This window comes from Sylvia atricapilla, chromosome 9 (genome assembly GCF_009819655.1).
Source record: "Sylvia atricapilla isolate bSylAtr1 chromosome 9, bSylAtr1.pri, whole genome shotgun sequence".
NCBI classification, from domain to species: domain Eukaryota; kingdom Metazoa; phylum Chordata; class Aves; order Passeriformes; family Sylviidae; genus Sylvia; species Sylvia atricapilla.
Genome location: NC_089148.1, coordinates 16,744,327 through 16,763,736, shown reverse-complemented (window position 1 = coordinate 16,763,736; position 19,410 = coordinate 16,744,327). Strand labels below are relative to the sequence as shown.

Genomic DNA, 19,410 nt, shown 5'->3' with positions numbered 1-19,410 from the left:
AAGTTACTTTAGATTGATTTAGGATGCCATGTACTTCCCTCACACTCAAAATTAATTAAGAGAACAGAGCAGGTTAACTCATTCTGCTTTTTGACATGAAGCTAAAATTTTCCAGATTTTATGCCTTAGAAAAAGGTCCAGAAAAAGCTACCCAGACTATTTGGCATGAGGAGACCATGAGTTCCATCACTTCAAAGCTGTATGTTTCAGGAAGGAGAGATGAAAGGGGAAATTTGGCCTTAAGACCAGTCTGGTTTTTGGAAGAGGTTGCTACAGAAAGGAGGAGAGCTAGATGCTTTTCAAATTAGCAAATTCCACTGAGATGATATCTGGGTATTATATGGGAAAGCTATTATAATCATCCAAATACCTGCATCCTTTTAACTGAGCCAAGCAGTACCACAGACCTAATTTCTCCTAAGTTTTATAACCTCCTCTTCCACTTCTATCATTACATTTAGCTTTAATTAACATCAGAAGGGAAAAAAAAAAAAAAAAAAAAAAAAAAAAAAAAAAAAAAAAAAAAGTGGAGGGAGGCTGTGGGAAGTACACAACATCAAAACCTGTACAATTTTATAGTGATTTTTTCTTCTGAAATCATCCACTGGGGTCATTCTCTGGGAGTATCACTGTCAGTAGTTCAGATGTTTTGACCATGGAGTTGAATACTTACAGCATTGATAGTAGCTGGAAATACTTCAGTGGTTATTGTCGTAGTCATTAGTCCAGCTGAAATAATGCTGGCATGTTTTATCTCTGGGTAGAATTCCTCAGGCTAATTGTCTCCTCCTTGCCAGACCATATTTGATATCTTCAGGTTTGGAGACTGGATTTATTCCAGCAATTAATGTCTTTTCTCGGTTATAGATTGAAATTATTTCCTTTTGTGATTTAGTCTGTTATCCAGAAGTGAAGCTATTGAATCCAGAAATTCTTATTTAAATGGGATAACTTACAAATAAGACTAATATAAAAAACACAGTCATCAAGCCAAATGAAAGTTATGTGGGCCACTGTAGAAGGTTAATATTTCACATATAATTTTTTGACTTTAAAAATAAAATAAATAAAATGTTATTCGCTATTGTAGTATCTTCTTCTAATGACCTAACCCTAATATTAGCTTAGAGCAATATAGGTCCAAGTGTCTCATAGAGCAGGATTAGGTCACCTCATTTAACCTCCTGAGGAGTGGCAATCAAATTTTGTCAAGATACTCCTGTCTTTAGTACTGTAAGTTGGGTTTGACAATAGCAAATAGTGATCTCTGTGTTTCTGATGCCCAGACCAGACTCCTTAAGGTACTTCATCCACTTAGAGTATAATTAGGCCGTGGTTTCAGAAATCAATGAATACTGTTCCACTGTGGGAAAAAATTAGCTTCTGTAGTCACTGTCTTATGGCCTTCCATGTTATCTGAGTTACTATTTCTCTCAAAGAAATTTTACATCTTTTATTGTATTCTGCCTTTTAAATCCCAAATGGAGCATAGTACACATCTCAAAAGCAAGAGATGTTGTTAATACCATTTCATATACGTTACAGAAAATTAACTGCAATAAATTTGTTCTTTAGAAAATAATGTAGCACAATGACACCTGGGCTTCATAATGTTTTTAAGCATCAAATTCAAAAGCTGAACACTGAGAAACCCAGTTGTCCTTTCTACATGTCTCCCTGTCCTTGTTGCCCAAAATCTTCATGCTATGGTTCTAAATTTAGGATTTACCAAAAAGCTTCCAAGTAAAAATCAGTTACTCTTTTCTCTTCCAAAAATGCTGATAAAATGGTAAATGCAAATGGACAGAGTTCATCTCCCATGGACCCAGAAGGTAGTCTAGAAATGTGAGATGTAGGAATTCATGTTCACCCTGACATCTAGCTTTGTGTTTCACTTGCTGTTTCATGGGTCACTGTTGAGTAAATCAGAGAGATCACTGACTCTGAGTGATACCCTCTGTAACTGTCTGTAGGAGACAGAGTAGAGTAGGAGAGTAGCTTTTGGGATTTGGATGTGAACAGAGTGGTCCTGATGTGGTGACACTGTCTTTCTTTAGATGCATTTAACATCTGTTGCGTGCCGATCAGATAGATCACAAGATTTGGTGCATGGTAATGTGTAAAGCTACTGGAGAATTATGTCCTCTACAAAAGAGTTTATGATTCTGATGTAAGATGATGTAAGATGCAAAAACATCCTGTCATACTGAGTTTAAGTGTTTGAGAAAGTTCTGCAAGCAGAGTTTTGAGAAATTAGTGCTGGAAATAACTAGAACTAGGTGCATTGGTAATTGAATAACTTTGAGTTTTATTTTCCTTAATACTATTTTACAGGGGCTATAGGAGTATTGGACAGATATGTGTACACAGGAAAAGTAAATATTCTGAAGAAATCGCCAGTGTACTCAAGACTTCACTCTCACATTCTGATATATCTCCTTTCATGGATAGGGCTGATTCTATGCCAGTGTTATGGAAAATGGGAAATCTGTGAGAAATTAGAATGCACATATTTTCTGGCTGTAGTTTGTTTTGGGTTTGGATGGATTTCTGGTTTTCTTTGTTGTTTCTTTTGAATGCAGCTTTATTTGTGATGAAAACAGAACTTCTACTTGGGGCTCCCATTCAGTTCTGCAGGAGGGGACATGGTTATCTACTGGCAAATCTCTTTCAGTAGGGGACTGCTGTGCTGTTCACTTTCCTTTAGGCAAAAATATTCTGATTGTGCATGCCTTGTTTTAGTTTTCAGTTAAAGGATGTTTTTCAATGAAAACACACAAGTTAGCAACAAAAATGAAAGTTCAATGGGAAATTATTTAATAGCATGAACTTTCTACAACATTTCTGCTGGCAGCATTCAGAAAAACACTAACACCTGCACACTGCCAGCAGTTCAAATCCAGCATATCCCCATTTAGCTGTACTTCACTTTGTGTTAATTCCTTGTTTTTGAAGAAGGTGAACCAAGAAACTAATGATGTGTCTCAATTACATTCTGTCTAATCCTGAAGTAGCAAGCTTGACACAGGGTGTCTGCCAGGATGTTGAGGTTGGATTCTGTAATTAAATTAGTGTGGGGTGAGGAAAGGAAGAGCAATGTGGTCTTTATTCTTGACTTCTGCTCTTGGCAGGTTTTGCCCCTTTGCTCCTGTAATAGCAATGGTGTAGGTTAATGGGAGTCACTCCCTGGGCATTTCTGAGTTTGTGGTCAGGCTCTTTTATGGAAACAGACTTTTCACACACTTAAACCAAACATGAGTGTATTCCATTGGAAAGAAATGCAGAAGCAGTCCTTGTATTTCTGAGCCTGCCACAAGGACCAATGGAGCAAGTCAGCTAGGGGAAAGCCCGCTTCAGAATTAATATGAACCTGAGCCTGTCCCTTAGTTCAAGCACACCTGTCTGCCCAACCCAGAGAGGAATTCAGCAACCCGGTCTTAATTTCTGGCTCCCAAATGCATAATATGAACCACCCCAAACAAATGGATCCTATCAACTCCAATTAAAACTACCTTTACCAGCTAGCTCTGTGCCTGAGCAGTTATTTTATGAACCATTGCAGAGCCCCGCATACTTACTCATTTGTGTCCATCACTGTGTGCTACCTGTGCAATGAGCTCACACACCTCATAGTGTCACTGATGTTAAATGTTTGATACTGCCCTTTATGCTCTGCAGAGGCTCCCAGAGCAGCACAGCTGCATTTGGGTGCCTCCAGCCCCATCTGCCTGGCACAGTGGGAACAGAGTGCTGCTGTTGCCATGTGACATTCCAGACCCCAGGATGTAGTCCTGAGTGACTGAAGGATGATAAGCCCATATCCTGACACAGAACAGCACCATTTCTTATCATAGCCTTTGCTGCATGTTTGTAGCAAATTTGATAAAGCTCACCAGATAATGCTCAATGTTCCCATGCCTCAGTCAAGCTGTGCTGTCTCTCAGTTACACCTTCTTCACATCTTGCTCACCCACACCATGATGGCCCCACTCTGCATTTCATATTTAAGTTGTAAAGTGCTGATGCATTTCCTGGCTGTGTTTTCTGAATAAATATATTTTTGTCTTGAAATTTAGGACAGTGTTGTCTGGAAGGGAAGCTTTTATTCCTCCTTAATCAGACTGTTTCCTTAGCTGCTTTCCTTCTGTCTAATCTCTTGCGTGGGACCAAAATGTTTAGATTTGTGTGGTGACATCTCACTCATTCACATCCTGTCAGATGGGAGCATTGTGTTGTTTGAGTTCACAACCAGGAGCTGCATGCAACTGGAACTGAAATTGGGATTATTTTTTATCCATTGCAATTCAGTATCTATTAGCCAGTTTTCCAAATAATTCACCTAGTCACAACTTCTCACCTCAAAAACCAGTCTTGCCACTCCAGCAGACCATCTCCAACCTATTTTGGGGCTTTTTCTCACTGTGCTGTCTCTGACATTACTCTGCTACAATCTCTCTCCTTCTTTAGCATTGCATTTTTACAGCTTATCGGACCAGCTGGTAAATAAATTAATGCCACGTTCTTGGGAGAAAGGCCAAAGGGGATCCTGGAGTTCTCCAGACACAAGGAGGTCGTGGTCTGCTACCCTGCAGAATGAGTGGCAGCTCTTTGTCCCTTGTGCCTGAGCTGTCACTTGGGCTGTGCTCAACACCCGGACCCCTGACAGGCACCTGAGACCTTGCTCTCCACAAAGAGGGGATGCCTAACCAGCTCTGAGTTTTGCCTGCAGGAGAAAGGGTGAATCTTCATAGTGCTCTGAGGTCCTCCCCTCGTGACCCACTCAGGGAAAGCATGTCAGTCAGATAATAAATAACTGATTTGTGGTCTGGGCACCCAAACTTATGCTCTGCACTTGCAGCTCTGAAATTTTCTTGCTGAATCTCTGTGGGTCAGTGAGGCAATGAGGTCTCTGCTTGGGAGGGTGATGGGAGGGTGTTGATGCACTGCATGTGGACCTCTGCTCTCCAGAGGCACAGGGGAGGATGTGATGGGGGCAAAGTGTGACAGGACCATTCAATATTTATTTCCTCCTCCAATTATTTAAACACCCTTTTACTTCTGTTTCACTAATTCAAGCACCTTGTTCCTTTTTTTCCTCAAATTCTTGCAGATGCCTCTCTGGGTAAATGATTTGTTTCTAGTCAAGGATTAGTACCTTTAATGATATATACCCCACCACAACTCCATCCTTCACATAGAAGTGATCACAAATTATAGATTTCCTTGTTCTGATATTTCACAAGTGTTGAAAAGGCAGGTTGTTCTGTGTGGCTAAACAAATGACAATTTCATCGCTGGCACTTACCCAATAATAAATGCTGTTCATGTTTAATTTATAATGTCTGGAAACATCAGCAAGAGATGAGGGAAACTGTTTAGGTAATATATTAACCTCTCCAAACCTTGTCCATTCTCTGAAACTCGACCTGAGTGTGACTTCAATATGTAGGAAACTTCCCTTTCCTCCTTTTAAACTGTTCTGTCCTGTTCCTTAAATTGGGGCTAAGTGAATTTTCTGTTGTGAGGCCCTTAAGTTCTTGCAGACATGAAAGAACTGCTGATCTGAAATCATCCTTTTATATACACATAGCCTATGAAGATGTGAGAGAAAATGTTTGCTGTACTAAGACCTTATAGGAGACCAGCTAGTTACAGGGCCACCACGTTAAAACCAGTTAAAAACTCCTGCCAAGCTACAAAAACACCCGAAAAGGCATTGTGAAAGGCTCTTGAGGGGGTAGGGAAATGTGAAATCCTAACAAGGCAGAGCTTGCAATGGCAAGATTTCCTATGCAGCCAACTGCATGGTTCCCTGCCCAGGTGTAGGACAAAGATGAATCAGGCCCATTCTGAAAGCAATTCATATTTAAATGAGATTTCCAGCCCAGTCTCTACGGTCTCAAGTGGTTATTCTAAGCATCTGCTCTTTCATGCTGATTTAGACCGAGCTCGAATACTGAATCTTTGGAGAATCGTAAACAAATTGTGTTAAATTGCCATTAATGGAAACAAATCACAAGAAAGGAAAGGCAAGGTTGTTAATGGTATTGCTGTTCTAAACTCGGGCTTTGATGGCAGTAGACGCAGTCCTGCAGCACAGCAGTAATGTATGTAAAATCACCCACTGTTCTGAGACCTCCAGACAAGCTAAGCACAGCGGGGGGAGCAGCACTGGAATTTGTTTTACAGGAAGCCTTTCATTTCCTTGCTTTTGAGGGGTTAAGTGAGGCACTTCAAGCCCTGTTCTCCCGTGAGGGTTACACTAGGGAAGGGTAGTTCTCATTCCCCCCGGGGGCTCCACAGCAGCTCTGGCAGCAGAGGCTCCTGTCAGAAGAGAACAGCCGGATGCGATGAATCTGTGTATTTATTCCCCAGCCACCCCGGCTGCATTTCCTTCCCAGCCGCTGCTGCCCACCTCTCCGGCTGCTGTGTCCAGAGATGCTGTGTCCATCTTGATAGATGGGTATGCCCCAGAGGCCTCCAGCCTCGGTTTCCACAGATAGGTTTCCGTGGATAAGGGGAAAATTATTCGTTGATATTTTAATTGCATTAACTTTATGTCATGCAGGGAATGCACTAAATAGAACATGCACATACTGCAGTGTAAGAGCTGCTTGTAGCCCTCAGTAACATCAGGCTTCACTAAACTCACAAAAATCACAGCATTCGGCCGATGCTTGTTCCAGTGGGGCTGTGGGAAAGCTCAGGTTAACAAATTCAAGCTCTGGTCAGGAGATTCTCTTCATTTCTACAAAACTCTTGGTTTTGCATGGATTGGGGAGGATTGAAAATAAAAATCATTCTGTTTAACTTTAGATTTCCACCTTGTTTGTTACCTGAAGTGAAGGGAGGAAAAATTTATTGCAAAATTTATAAAGAGTAAAACATGAAAAACTTCTGTGTGGTTGTGAATTAATATGACATGTTTCACCCCAAAACTAACTCATCATATTATACGTCATCATGTCATCAAAAAGTTTATCACAGAGATGTGCCCATTGCAATGGAAATCTTTCATAGCTGTTTGATAAATCCACTACCAAAAGACTTTTCCTCTTGATATTTTCATGTAAATACTCAAACAATATTACATAAATCTTCTATCAAGAAGATAACTCAAAGAATTGATAACTCAAAGAATTTTCCAATGCTTGCCAAAGAAAAAAAGAAATTATGTAACTTTGTAGCTATTTTCCAATTGTAGGTTATAATTTCATAAGCATTATTAAAATATCATATATTTACCATATATGACATGGTAAATCTTGCACTTTAAAAGGGATATGGAATACAATGAAGGAAATGTTTCCACCTAAAATCTTATCAGATTCCTCTAGCTTCCAAGTGCATCATGACCCTAAAATCCACAAACAATTCTTCTTTTTTGCATTGCTATGTCTTAAAGTTTCTAAAAGAATTTAATGCTCTCTATACAGAAATGTACTCATAATAATGAGCACAAGTGTTTTAAAACAGAATTACTAGCTCAAATCAAAATAGAGTTCTAGAGGGGTATATCAGCTTTTCATATTGTTTTGGGTTTTTTATTTTGAAAATCCATAATACATTCTCAAGAGACTTGCAGAGGTGTGATTACATTTCATCGATTACTATAACAGTAGTTGATTCTATCTAGCCATAATAACATATATGTACAGTAAAATAAATGCTAGCTGCAATTTTAAGGTAAAAATGGAAAATGGATTTTATTATACAACTCTACCATGTAAACATCCTATGAGTATTCAGGTACACATATATCCCTGACATGTCTTTGAGATACTCAACACAAATTTCCTTGGAAATTATTTATAACTTTCCTTACATTTTGATTTGCAATTATGGGATTTTAGAGCAATCCAAATCATAGAACTGCCATGTAAAAAATAAAACCTAACCAAAAATGGAAAGCAACCCAAAAAACCAAGCCTAGAACTCCAACAACCTGCTCCATGCCCCCCCACTGGCATTTCTCAAGACAGTGCAGCTATTCAGGAAATACTTTGTGTATCAGACTTGAATGCAACATTGCCATCTAGCCATGATAATTAACCTTGTCATTTGGCTAGTCATGTCTCTAAAATCTCCAAATTTTTCATAATTTACTGTAGACAAAAAATCTTTAAAGCAATGTGTATTCCCAAAATACTGCCTGCAGTGCTCAATGAGTGTCTGTGCAGCATTAAATGCACAGGCTGTAATTAAATTAGGTAACAACAAACCAGGTGGATTACATGAGTGCTTAAAGTATCCTTTCTGACTAGGCACAATTTTTTTTAAAAAACATTTTTTTATCCATAAATCCCATTATTTATTCCTGACATTCACAAATCCAAGGACATTATAAATCATGTAAAATTTGGAATATTACTTTAAGGCCCTGGGCTCCTCATTGGAGTGCTGTCTAAAAAAGAAATTCAGGTTGTTTACACAGAGAACTCGATAATATATTTTCCATCATCTTTTATCCTGTAGAATATTTTGTGTAAAAAAATGTTTAGATAGACTGTGTATGAAAATATTTTCTGCTTTTTTCAAACTTCTTCTCTTGCCTTTGTCATTAACCTGGTAGTTTTCCATAGCCTACTTACGTCAGCAACTTTTACGTCATTAATTTCAATGCAAGCAGGATGTGGTCCAGTAAATTATCCCCAGGCACATTCTGCTCAGTATTACTTTAGACCATGGGAATAGTGAAAAGAAAGCTCCATACGAATTTAACTCCTTAAAATATTCCTTCTTATGTTTGCAATGTAAGCTACTGCTGTTCTTCAATGCCCAAAGTGTTTCTGTAGTGATCTGAAAGATCTCTCAATAAGCAAGCTTACCAAGGCCATATGGTCACCATTAAACCCCTTGCAGACATCATAAATATTGAGGAAAAATAACCAATAATCCAGTGAAGTTATTTAGGAATAATTGTAGAGAATTTATTGATAACCACTCTATGAGTCATTTTAATATTGCTTATAAATCCTTTGGACTACCTGAAAAAGGCAATATTGCTGGATATCGAGAGCTTGAACTCTTGGATAAACAATCCAAAAGAAGGGTTCTTGCATGTAACCTTTAGCCTCCTTATCTGTTATTCTTCTACTTTAAATCAAGTCCTGCCACCATCGGTGACCTTCTACTTCTCATCTTCTGAGACTGCAATCCCACGAGCTTTCCAAAGTGAACACATACTCTTTTCTAGAATCTGTAATATTTTCCAAAGACCAAATTCATTTTACAACTATAATAGGGTAGTCCACTCTCTTTTTGTTGTCACTAAATGCTAGGGTTTGGGAGCAAATTTGGGTAGCAAAGGAGTCAGACACACACAAAATACATTAGTAGTGGGCCCTGTAATCAAGGTTTGCAAAGTTTTCTGGGACCTGGTCTCTGCAATGCTACGTGACAAACCAGATTTTTCATATTCTCATGCTTTTTTTTGAACTGGGATCAGCATCACACTTTTTCCTCTCTATCGTAATTCCACTTAGGCTAATTAGGTTTGACTTTGGCATTCTTTAAGATCCAAATCATACACATCCTCTGCTGTATTCTCATGAATACCAAAGCTGTAGAATAAATATTGTTGACGTGTGTTGGCACAGTGCTTTTATACTTGGATTCCTCATTAAATTACATCAAATTTTAGTTTTAATGAGCCTAATCCATTTGATACTGTTGACCCAAATTCCCCTGAGGAAAACTGCAGCTCTGAATTGATATTTGCATGTCTGAGTCAACTGAGTCACATTCAAAATCATGTCAGACTTCAAAATTCAAAAAATGTCCTGTTCAAGTTATGCTGAGGGTTGTGACTAAGTTAAATTCCAGAAATGTATTCCTGCAAGACTTTATGTCTCTTGCTGTACTTTAATCTTGTCACTGCCCCAGCCTACGTGACACTTTCCTTATCTGCATCCTATCTCTGTAAACAGCTTATGAGGACTCTGACCATCAGGAAGCAGGAGCACCTTTCTAAAGCTCATCCTTGGGTGTCTTTTCTGAAATCATATTTCTTCTCCCTGTCATGCTCCTTAATCATTTCTCTTCTGCAATAAATTGTTATTTCTCTCCCTGTTAGAATTCTTTCCTGCCATTCATCATGTTATGAGTACTTTTTGCTTGAGAACAGGAACAAAATCCCAGTACACTTAAGGAAGTCTTTAACTCTTCCTTTCTCATGATGTAGAAAATAGAGAATTCCATTCAAGTGTCACCTTCTTTGGGAGACTTTCATTGATTTTTTTGGTTTTGGGATACTTTAAAAGGAATGGGCTATTGGAAAGGTGGATTTATCAGTATTGTTAGTGTTTCTCTCACTTTGATAAGTAGTGTGGCTGGATAAGAAAGTTTTTGAAATTTCTTTCAGGTTTGGTCTAAAAATGATTCAACAGGTAATAGCAACCTTGGAAGATTTTGGAGAGGAAATGGTTTTATTGAGTCATTGCAGGAGATCAACTATGCAGTTCAAAGCATGAGTTTATGATTTATTTTTTTTTTACTTTTGATTAAGATTTCTTGATCCCCATGCTCATAATGACAGCACGTGCTGAGGCTCTGCAGAGATGAGAGTCTCAAACTTGTGTATATCACTCCTTTTCACTGTATCATTGGAGGCCTGGGATTAGCCTGGTAAAATTGTTCATGAGAATTTGCAGGTATAAAAACTATGACTTGCAGAGCAATTACTAAGAGGTAAGGCTCAAGACATGAACCTTGCTAATCTCTTTGTTAAGATCTTTGGGATAACTAAGAAAAAACAATATACTTGGAAACTGAGGCCAGTAAGTAGGATGAAGTTTTGAGTTTGTTTTCCAGTAATGCTGAGGAATATCACAGAAGATCTTTAAAAACAGGTCATAAAAAATGTGTATTTATATAAAAAAATGTGTATTTTTATAATTCAGAATTCCCAGACACATCCTACAGAGTGACCTGTAGATTTTTGGACAGGAAAAAAATGTTATCAATTACCAGTATGGGAGAACATGCATTTTTCTCAATCCTTTATTCCAAGTGTATATCCGATTAAATCATTTATTCACTATCCCACTGATTCTCTCACTTGTTGATTCACATGGGATGAGGGCAGATGAGTGCTGCTGAACACCTAATTACATCCTTGGCAATGGGAAAACTACATAACCAAACACCAAAAGTGCCAGCTCAGCATTCAAGACTTATACAAGTGAAATACCAGAGCCAAATTAAACTTATACAATACTGCTTTCTTCAACCATCAAATGTAAATATATTTCTCCATAATTTGTGTCTTGCAGATGATAACGAGTGTGAAAATGCTACTCAGCCTTGTGGAGAGCATGCCAATTGCACAAACACAGAGGGAAGTTATTACTGCACGTGTATGTCTGGTTTCAAACCCAGCAATGGTCAACAAACTTTTGTTCCTAATGATGGAACTTCCTGCGTGGGTAAGTTGCTGCTGTCTGCCAAGTAGCTTTACATTGTCACTCTTCTCTTCCAGCTTTTCTTAATTACAGAAATCTGCAAAATGCTTTTGTATCTGTGAAGTTTGGAGTCTGGGTATAAAATTTCCACATTTTGGACTGGAACAGGCTTGCTTAATATTCCAGTTCAGGTCCACGCTTCTCCCTGACAATAGAGCTGCTGCCATTGCTTTCAGTAACACTTGAATCTTGACTCTGCTTGCAATATATTTAAATCCACATGTCACAGATTTACACAATAAATATATAGTTAAGGAAATATAGAAATCACCAATTATGCCACTGTTTCACTGATCTGTGGGCAAAGTGGTCACATACCCAGGAAAAATGTAACCAAATATTCTGCATTCATATGTGGATCAACAAAATTCTCTGTAAGTTTGAACTAGTGTACTTCAAATATCTTTTGTTTGGAAACTTGGTTGGGATACTTTTGGTAATTTCTCAAGTCTGATCAAAAGCAATGAGCAAGATTAGTGGCTATCCTATTTCCTGTTCCATTCACCAGCCTCTGTTTCTGTACCTGTTGGATACAACATGTTTAAGATTACAGGGGAGGAAAAGTTCTCTGGAAAAATGTTTTTTTCTGAACAACCATGCAATCCTTTAGGATTTCCTCTGAATGGAAGAACTGTAACTATTTCTCTTTTTTCTAACTCCTGGTAATTTTCTCTGTATGTTGCAAAAGTCCTCAGGGAATGGGAAAATGAGAAATAAATCTATTGCCCTTTACACCTTTATGCTGACTGTGTCTCATTCTAGGTATGCCTCCTGTGAGCTTGTGAGTGCTGACAACCTCTCTTCTCCCTGCTCTTAATATCAGCAGAGTGGTTGCATATTAAGCCAGAAAGTGATCTAATCGACATTTCTTGCCCATTGCTCACATCCATCTAAGAGTGCTCTGCTTTATCCAGCTGCTATGAATCATTCTTAAATTAGCTGGGATGGAGACAGTTAGCACATTGAGCTGTAAATATTCTCACCATTTCTGCTCCAGGTTTTGATTTTTGCATTATGATATTTCCTCAGCTTCAGAAGTTTGTCTTCAAAATTATTCCTCTGACTGGTTTTGTGTCACCTTAACGTCTTACCATTAGCCTGATAATTTCTTCTCTTTTTCCCCTCTTTACTGGGCAGATTAGCCTTTTTTATCCTCTATTAAAGCTTAGTTTAGTACTTCTTTTTGAAAATCCACATGGAGGAGCCAAGAGCTTTTAAAATTCACACTGAAATAAAAAAAAAATTACCAGTGGGCACCTTTTGTCATTAAACAAGTGTACCAATTACTTTACCAAGATGTGAGTCCTAAAGACAAACTTTTGGTCCACAATTAATTTTTGACTGTATCCATCAGGGAGACCATAATAGGATATCTTTTACCCAATGGACTTTCTGCTACAGGTAGCAGATATGACTTGCACACAAGCAGCTGACAGCTGTGTATTCGGGGTGAGGGCTGAAGCAAATCTCAACAATCCATTATAAATAGAGTGCAAGTTATTTCATACACATCACAGAACAGAACTACCAGATATCCATCCCACACAAGTTTATGGGGTCCCACAAAATATTTTTAAAAGTCTTAAATCTTCTTTTTAATATATGTACATATGTACACAGCAGTAACTGTTAAACTACAGTGGCTGAATTTTGGAGACTACGCCATCATGAACCCTATCTGTTTATGCCCTCAAACCTACCTGAGTTTCCAGTAGTGCAAGTGTGGCTCATACCTGTGAGTGTGCAAGTCACTTCCCTGCACATGAATGTGTGTTCCCACTTTGGAAACCACAAAAAGCTCCCAAGTGAAAAGTGATCATGTTTCCCAAGGTAGTAGATCCAAGGAAATCTTGGGACAATAGCTTTGAGAAATGTTGGTTCACCCTTAATCTAGTCAGAACGCTGAGTTTTGAGTTGAGGGTCAAAAGTATTTCCTACCCATGTTATCAAGTAGAATTGGTGAAGATATGACAAAGAAAGATGCAGATAGAGGAGGAGCTGGATGGTAGGGAGGGAAAGAGAGGAAAAGAAAAGGATAAAGGAAATGGAGAAGAAAAAATAAGGATTCAGATATGTGATATTCCTGAAGACATTTTTCTGCTATCTTGAGTGAGCTATTAAAATCTCTTTTTTGGTGTGTGTAAAAGCCATACTTTTCCTTAGACTTCACAATTTATTGAATGCTCAGCTGCAGATAAAAATGTGAAATATAAACCTACTTTTTTCACCCCAGTCAACAGAGTAAAAACATGAAAATGGCCACCTGTGAAATGAAAGTGACATCCACGCCACTCTGCCTTTTCTGGGAACATGCTATTAGTTCTCTTCAGGTATTTCTGAGAGCACTGGGAAGGCACCCATTCTCCTCTCATCCTTTGCTGTGACAAGGGAGCTGTATAGTGGATGGAATCTGGCTTTGGGCCACATTGCTAACTTTTCTTTTGCCTTTGCCATTCATAGGCTTTTTCATTTCTACTTTGTGTGTGCTGCTGCCTTCCACAGTGTGGAAGGGAACATCTATTCCTTTGCAATTGGACTTTTCAATCACTTGCAAGCTACTAATAAGCAGAAGGTATAATGTAGACATCAAGCTGTCTTGACTGGCTGGTGAGGAATCAAAGCCATGTAGGTACAATCCTGTAATTGGCAAGACTGAACATAATAACTGTTCTCCGTACTTTTAATTTAATTGGAATTTCCTTGCCTGCTGCAGTAAATGAGGAGTGACAAAGCACAGAAATAAAATAAAAGGCAATAAATCTATTTTCACACTAGCCTAAGTGGTGTTGGTGATATTATTTTTCTGATCGCAGCTTTTTATAAAAGCTTCAAAGTTCAGCTCCAGGATTTGTTTTGAATATTTACTGAAAGGCCAGGGCTTTTTTTACAGACCTATGGCAAATGCTCTTCTGTTTAAAAAGCTGCTGCTCTTCAGCCTTTGCTCAGCAATGCTGTCTGTGAAGACTGCTCACGTAAGCCTTGGCAGCCCACTCCTGCTCTCCTGCTCCCTGCTCAAGGAGAGTCTGGGATCCTCACCCCAAAGATCCACTAAAATTGGATTGCTGAAAGCACTGACAAGCTGTTGTCCATGTGTGGTCCAAAAATTGCGTATTTGGCTAAAAAGGCCTAACTACAGAATGTAAAGAAACAAAAGCCTACAGTTACTGTGCACAGCATTTCAAAGCAGGAACTTAAAATCTGCATTCTTGCAACTGTCACTAACTGTTGGCTGCCCCTGACAATCTCACTGATTTAAAAAGGATACAAAGCTGATTAGTACCTTGCAAGATCAGGCATATTGCCTTTTAATTTTGTCATCCAGGAGTTGTTTTATTCCTTTGGAAACAGTAAATTAAACAGGCGTGATATGGACTCATTCCATATGGACAACTCAACTGCAGAAAATCTATTTGCATATACTCAACAGGGTGTTTCTATCAGACTTTAAATAGCAGTCCTCTTGCCAGAGATGTGCCAAAATACTTGAATTTCTGCTGTTGTTTTGCATAATCCTGTCTTCTCATTAAAATCTCCATTACACTTAACATCTGACATAATTACAAAAAAAATTGCATGACTGCCCAATAATAATAAATAAATTATTTACTGATCTAAAAGTTTATGAAAAGAAAAATTTCAGGAAAATTTTGCACCACTTGTATCAGTAAATCATATGGAAACCTGACCCTTAGTAACAGTATTCTCATAAGCATTCAAATATTACTTTTTCTATCTATAGGTTTTTGTAAGTTTTGGCAAAGATTGTTGTCAACTGCTGATGTTTCAGCACTGCATTAAATGATGAATGGCTTGTTCAGATGTACATGTCCTCCATGTAGCTGACAAGGCCAAAGAAATCTTTGGTTTAAGGGTGATGTGTTTTCTTGTTAGACAAACTGGCTTTGTCATGATTTTCACCCTTGCCACTTCAATTCATTCCCTCTCTCTGTCTTACAGAGTCACACACCAAGGCACAGACACACACCAACTTGTTTCAAACTGAGCTTTGCAATTTACTGATGTGAGAGGTTATTTGTATGCAAAGAGTAAGAACTCTAGCCTTATGTCTTTAAATGACAGCACTTAATTATGAGACATCCTGTGTGTAGCACTACAGCATGCTATTTTCCTTCCCTTTTGCCAGATTGGTTCATGTATAATGTGGTTGGCTCCATAACATGAACACTGAGGTCACAGAAACCATACAAATATGGATAATGCAAGACTCAGTTCCTTAAAGAGAAACATTAGCAGTTTGGGGCATTAAATATGAAAAAAAATTGGCCTAGTGTAGAAAATCATAATTTAACCTCCTGCTTTAAACTTCCATGCTGGCACCAAGCCATTCAAACACATTGCTTTCTTGGTGGTCCTCACTGCAGAGCAGCAGTGGCTGTGCTGAGAAAGGAAATGCACTTCCAGCCCCACATCTCCTTCCTGTCCATGCAGGAATGGCTTCTCCATGGCAGTTTCTGAAATTCAGGCTTAAAACACAGCATGCCAGTGTGCAAATCAGAGCCAATGGCTCATTGAGAAAAAAGAGTATATGAAAGTGAGGTGGGACTTCAACCTTGAATCCCAGGGAGACCTCTGTCCAAACAGACAGATGGCCCCCAGGTAGCCTTCAGGTATTTTTTTGCATTCATTCCCTCAATATATCCATATACATGCAGTATATCTTTCCATTTTGCAATAATAACCATATTTCACATGCATTATTGCTCCTGTTGTGCTCCTTTTGGAAAACCACCGAGATTCTTGTATCAAAAGCAGAGTGTGAAGCTAGTTCCACATATATGCTGATAATGTACTTCCAGCCACTCCATATCTGCTTTCTGCTTGTCTGTTCTTAACACCCTGTGTGGCTGAGCTGAGGCTGCTACCTACCAATTCAGATACCTCTTCTCCTCCCCTGATCAATTAACCACTTCTGTTTGTTCACCAATTTCTTTCCGAAATTAGGCATCATGCCACTTCTTGACTGGAGTTGTCATCCTCTCTCCTCCATTCCCTGCACTCTTTCCTTTCCTTCAGTTAAGTCCTCAGGCTGTTACTTTAAACCCACTCATGTGCCACTTCATTTTTCAGATATACCTGTCCCAAAGCTCTTCATTCTTTTTTCCTTTCCAGCACAGCACTTCACAGTCCATTACTTCATTCTCCAGAATTATTTGGTATAGTTCCCAGTTTGCTTTCTCCATTGAGTTATTTGATCTTTATTCTCAGCCAGCCAAATAATGCAAAATAATCAGTACTCCAGCCAGGGATTTAGTACTCAGCTCTCCTAAATTGATCAATTCATGGATTCCCTTACTGGAATTCATTGTTTTTTTCTCTTGGACTATGCCTCACCCAGTTACTGAATTTGTCTACCTAATGGCAATTCATTTAGAAGCACAAAAGACATTTTAGGTAAATGTAATTTAAATCTGGATTAAAAAAATAAAAAATAAAAATAAATAAAAAGAAAAAAAAAAAAAAAGAAAAAAAAAAAAAGAAAAAAAAAAGGAAATGCCAAGCACTTTAAAGGATACAGAGTTTAATTCTTAGATTAAAAGGATGGACAGAGGGAGCTTTTGCAGTGCCTTTTCAATGCTGCACCTTAAAAGACATGTCTGCAGGTTGTTTTTTTCTTTTTCTAATTGAGCTGAGAAAATCTATTTAGTTTAATCTCTGAAAAATGGATTTCAGATTATTTGCATCATGCCAACCATTTTGTTATGATAGAATTAATATGGTTTTAAAACATGAGCAGTGTAGTATTATATAGAAATAAAAGTGGTGGTATAAAAATGTGATCAATTATGATTTATCCTTCTAATCCCTAAGTATTATAATTGGCAGAGATTTTGCCATTGAGACTGTGGGTTTAGTTTTTGCTCATTTTTATTACACAAAATTTTATTACAAAACTGCTTGTAGTGTGTGGTGCTATTATCAACAAAGCAGCAAGGTCTTAGTCTGTAAATACTTAATAAAAATTCAATTTCTCATAATATTTGCAGATGTAGATGAGTGCAGCAATGATGGAACTGTTGCCTGTGGAGATCATGCAAAATGTGAAAACGTGGATGGAGGGTTTAACTGCTCCTGTAAGGAAGGTTATCAACCATCCACAGGAAAATTGCAGTTTAAGCCAAATGATGGCACTTCCTGCCAAGGTACATGATATTATAAAGGTTTATGTGTTATTATAGAGATACATCTTCTGAGAAGCCCACCAGTGCCTATTTATCTTCAGTTAGATTAATCAGCAAGACATGAAAAAGAGGCAAGGCTGTGGCATCTACAATTCCTGAGAATAGAATAATTTTGTAGATGTATTTTTGCTAAACAGTGTGATGAGATCCATTTGAAATAATGGTTACCTCCTCACAGTTGTCAGATCTGTACTCCCCTCTGTAAATTTGAGCTGTCTCTACTCCACCAGTGGAAGTCCCCTAAAAGGGACCAAACTCTCTACCTGAATAAAACAGCTCATTCCAGTCCAATGCTATAACTTTGGCCAAGACAAAGCTTTTGTAATTGTGGATTGACAATGGAATGCTGTGTTTTATGTGCATAAATTCAGAATGCTGGCAGTTTGGGGAATGACCTAGACAAGAGCTCTTGCAATTAGTATGTATTGAATATTGATTGAACTGCAATGTATAATTCGTTTCCCTTCTTATTTTCACAGAAAATCCAAAGGCCAAGTGTGAGCTATTCAAAGACTGCATAGCTGAACATATTAATAGAACTTTAGCCAGAGTAAGTAGCATTGGTTTGTAGATTAATTTTCAAATCTTTTAATTGTTTCTGTTTGAAACTGCTGTTTCAATTATAATAGTTCTTAAACAGTTTTTAACAAAGGCTTGAAGCATAAAATTGAACTTAAGCATGTTTACAGAAGGCTTTTTTATAATTTCAAATTATTTGAACTGGGTCGTATGTTCTACTCATGATAATAACTTGCTGGGAATCTGCGTGTTCTCTTTCCAGCAAAGTGATTCATGATGCATGAAAAATTCAGAAGTGTGGTAATCACTCAGCTGTTTCTGTAATTTCTGGAGTTACACACTGCTGCATTTACTGATGTGCAATTATTTGCTTGTTCAGAAGGAAGGCAAGATAGTTTACAAAAGTAATATCAACAAGTGACTAAATAGAAAAGGGAGCCATAACATCTTGGTATGTTTATTTACTCCTTTAAGGCAAGTGTATAAAGTGATACAGGACTTATAGAAACAAGTACTCTGTGGCCAGAGTACTTTTCACTAAAAAATATTTTTTTCACCAGAAACAGAGATTACTGAAGCAAATTAAAAATATATCAATGAATACACTATTCATTATTCTACAACTACAGCATTGTTTAATTTTAAATATAAATCAAGCATACACATAAATAATTTAAAAGCAATTGCATATGTTTGCATTTAATATTAAGCTATTTGATTAAGTTACTGGATTCAAAAGGCTATTTTTTTAAGAATTTTATTTATCTAGTATTATATTTATGTTGTGTTCACATATTTTTATGCTTACTTGCCATATAATGCATTATATCAAATATAATACCTGCTTATCACACTTAGATGGAAAGATGTAGTAAATGTTGCAGCAGACTCTTAGAGTGAGATTTTTAAAAGGATATGCTCAAACTAAACTTAAATTAATAATTCAAAATACTTTTGTGTAAATAAGTGTCAGATTTTTAGCCTGTTTTCTAGTTCTGTTCAGTGGCAGTCAAAGACAAAGCAAGCCCCATAAAAGCTGTTCAACAGCAAAGAGTAGAGATCATACAAAATCAGATGTTGAGTGTTTTATTAATTAGATTCCGGTATTGTGAAGTAAGAATTCATCTCTTGTTCAGCCATGAGACTGAAATGTGGAAGGTAAATCTTCATCTCACTCTCTACTTGCTATAGTTTTAAACTAGTAGCATTATGTAAGTGCATTTAGCAAT

The 19,410-nt window shown here is 37.8% G+C and overlaps 1 protein-coding gene across 2 annotated transcripts in view; it reads left to right on the top strand.

Moving 5' to 3' along the window:
• Window positions 1-19,410, top strand: part of ADGRL4 (adhesion G protein-coupled receptor L4) — a 73,510-nt gene that overhangs the window by 26,325 nt on the left and 27,775 nt on the right. The window contains exons 3-5 of one of the 2 annotated variants that reach the window (XM_066325111.1): window positions 11,274-11,426; window positions 17,468-17,623; window positions 18,142-18,212. In XM_066325111.1, the coding sequence (XP_066181208.1) occupies window positions 11,274-11,426; window positions 17,468-17,623; window positions 18,142-18,212 (380 nt within the window). The remainder of the gene's footprint in view (window positions 1-11,273; window positions 11,427-17,467; window positions 17,624-18,141; window positions 18,213-19,410) is intronic. The other variant, XM_066325112.1, reaches the window with a different exon arrangement.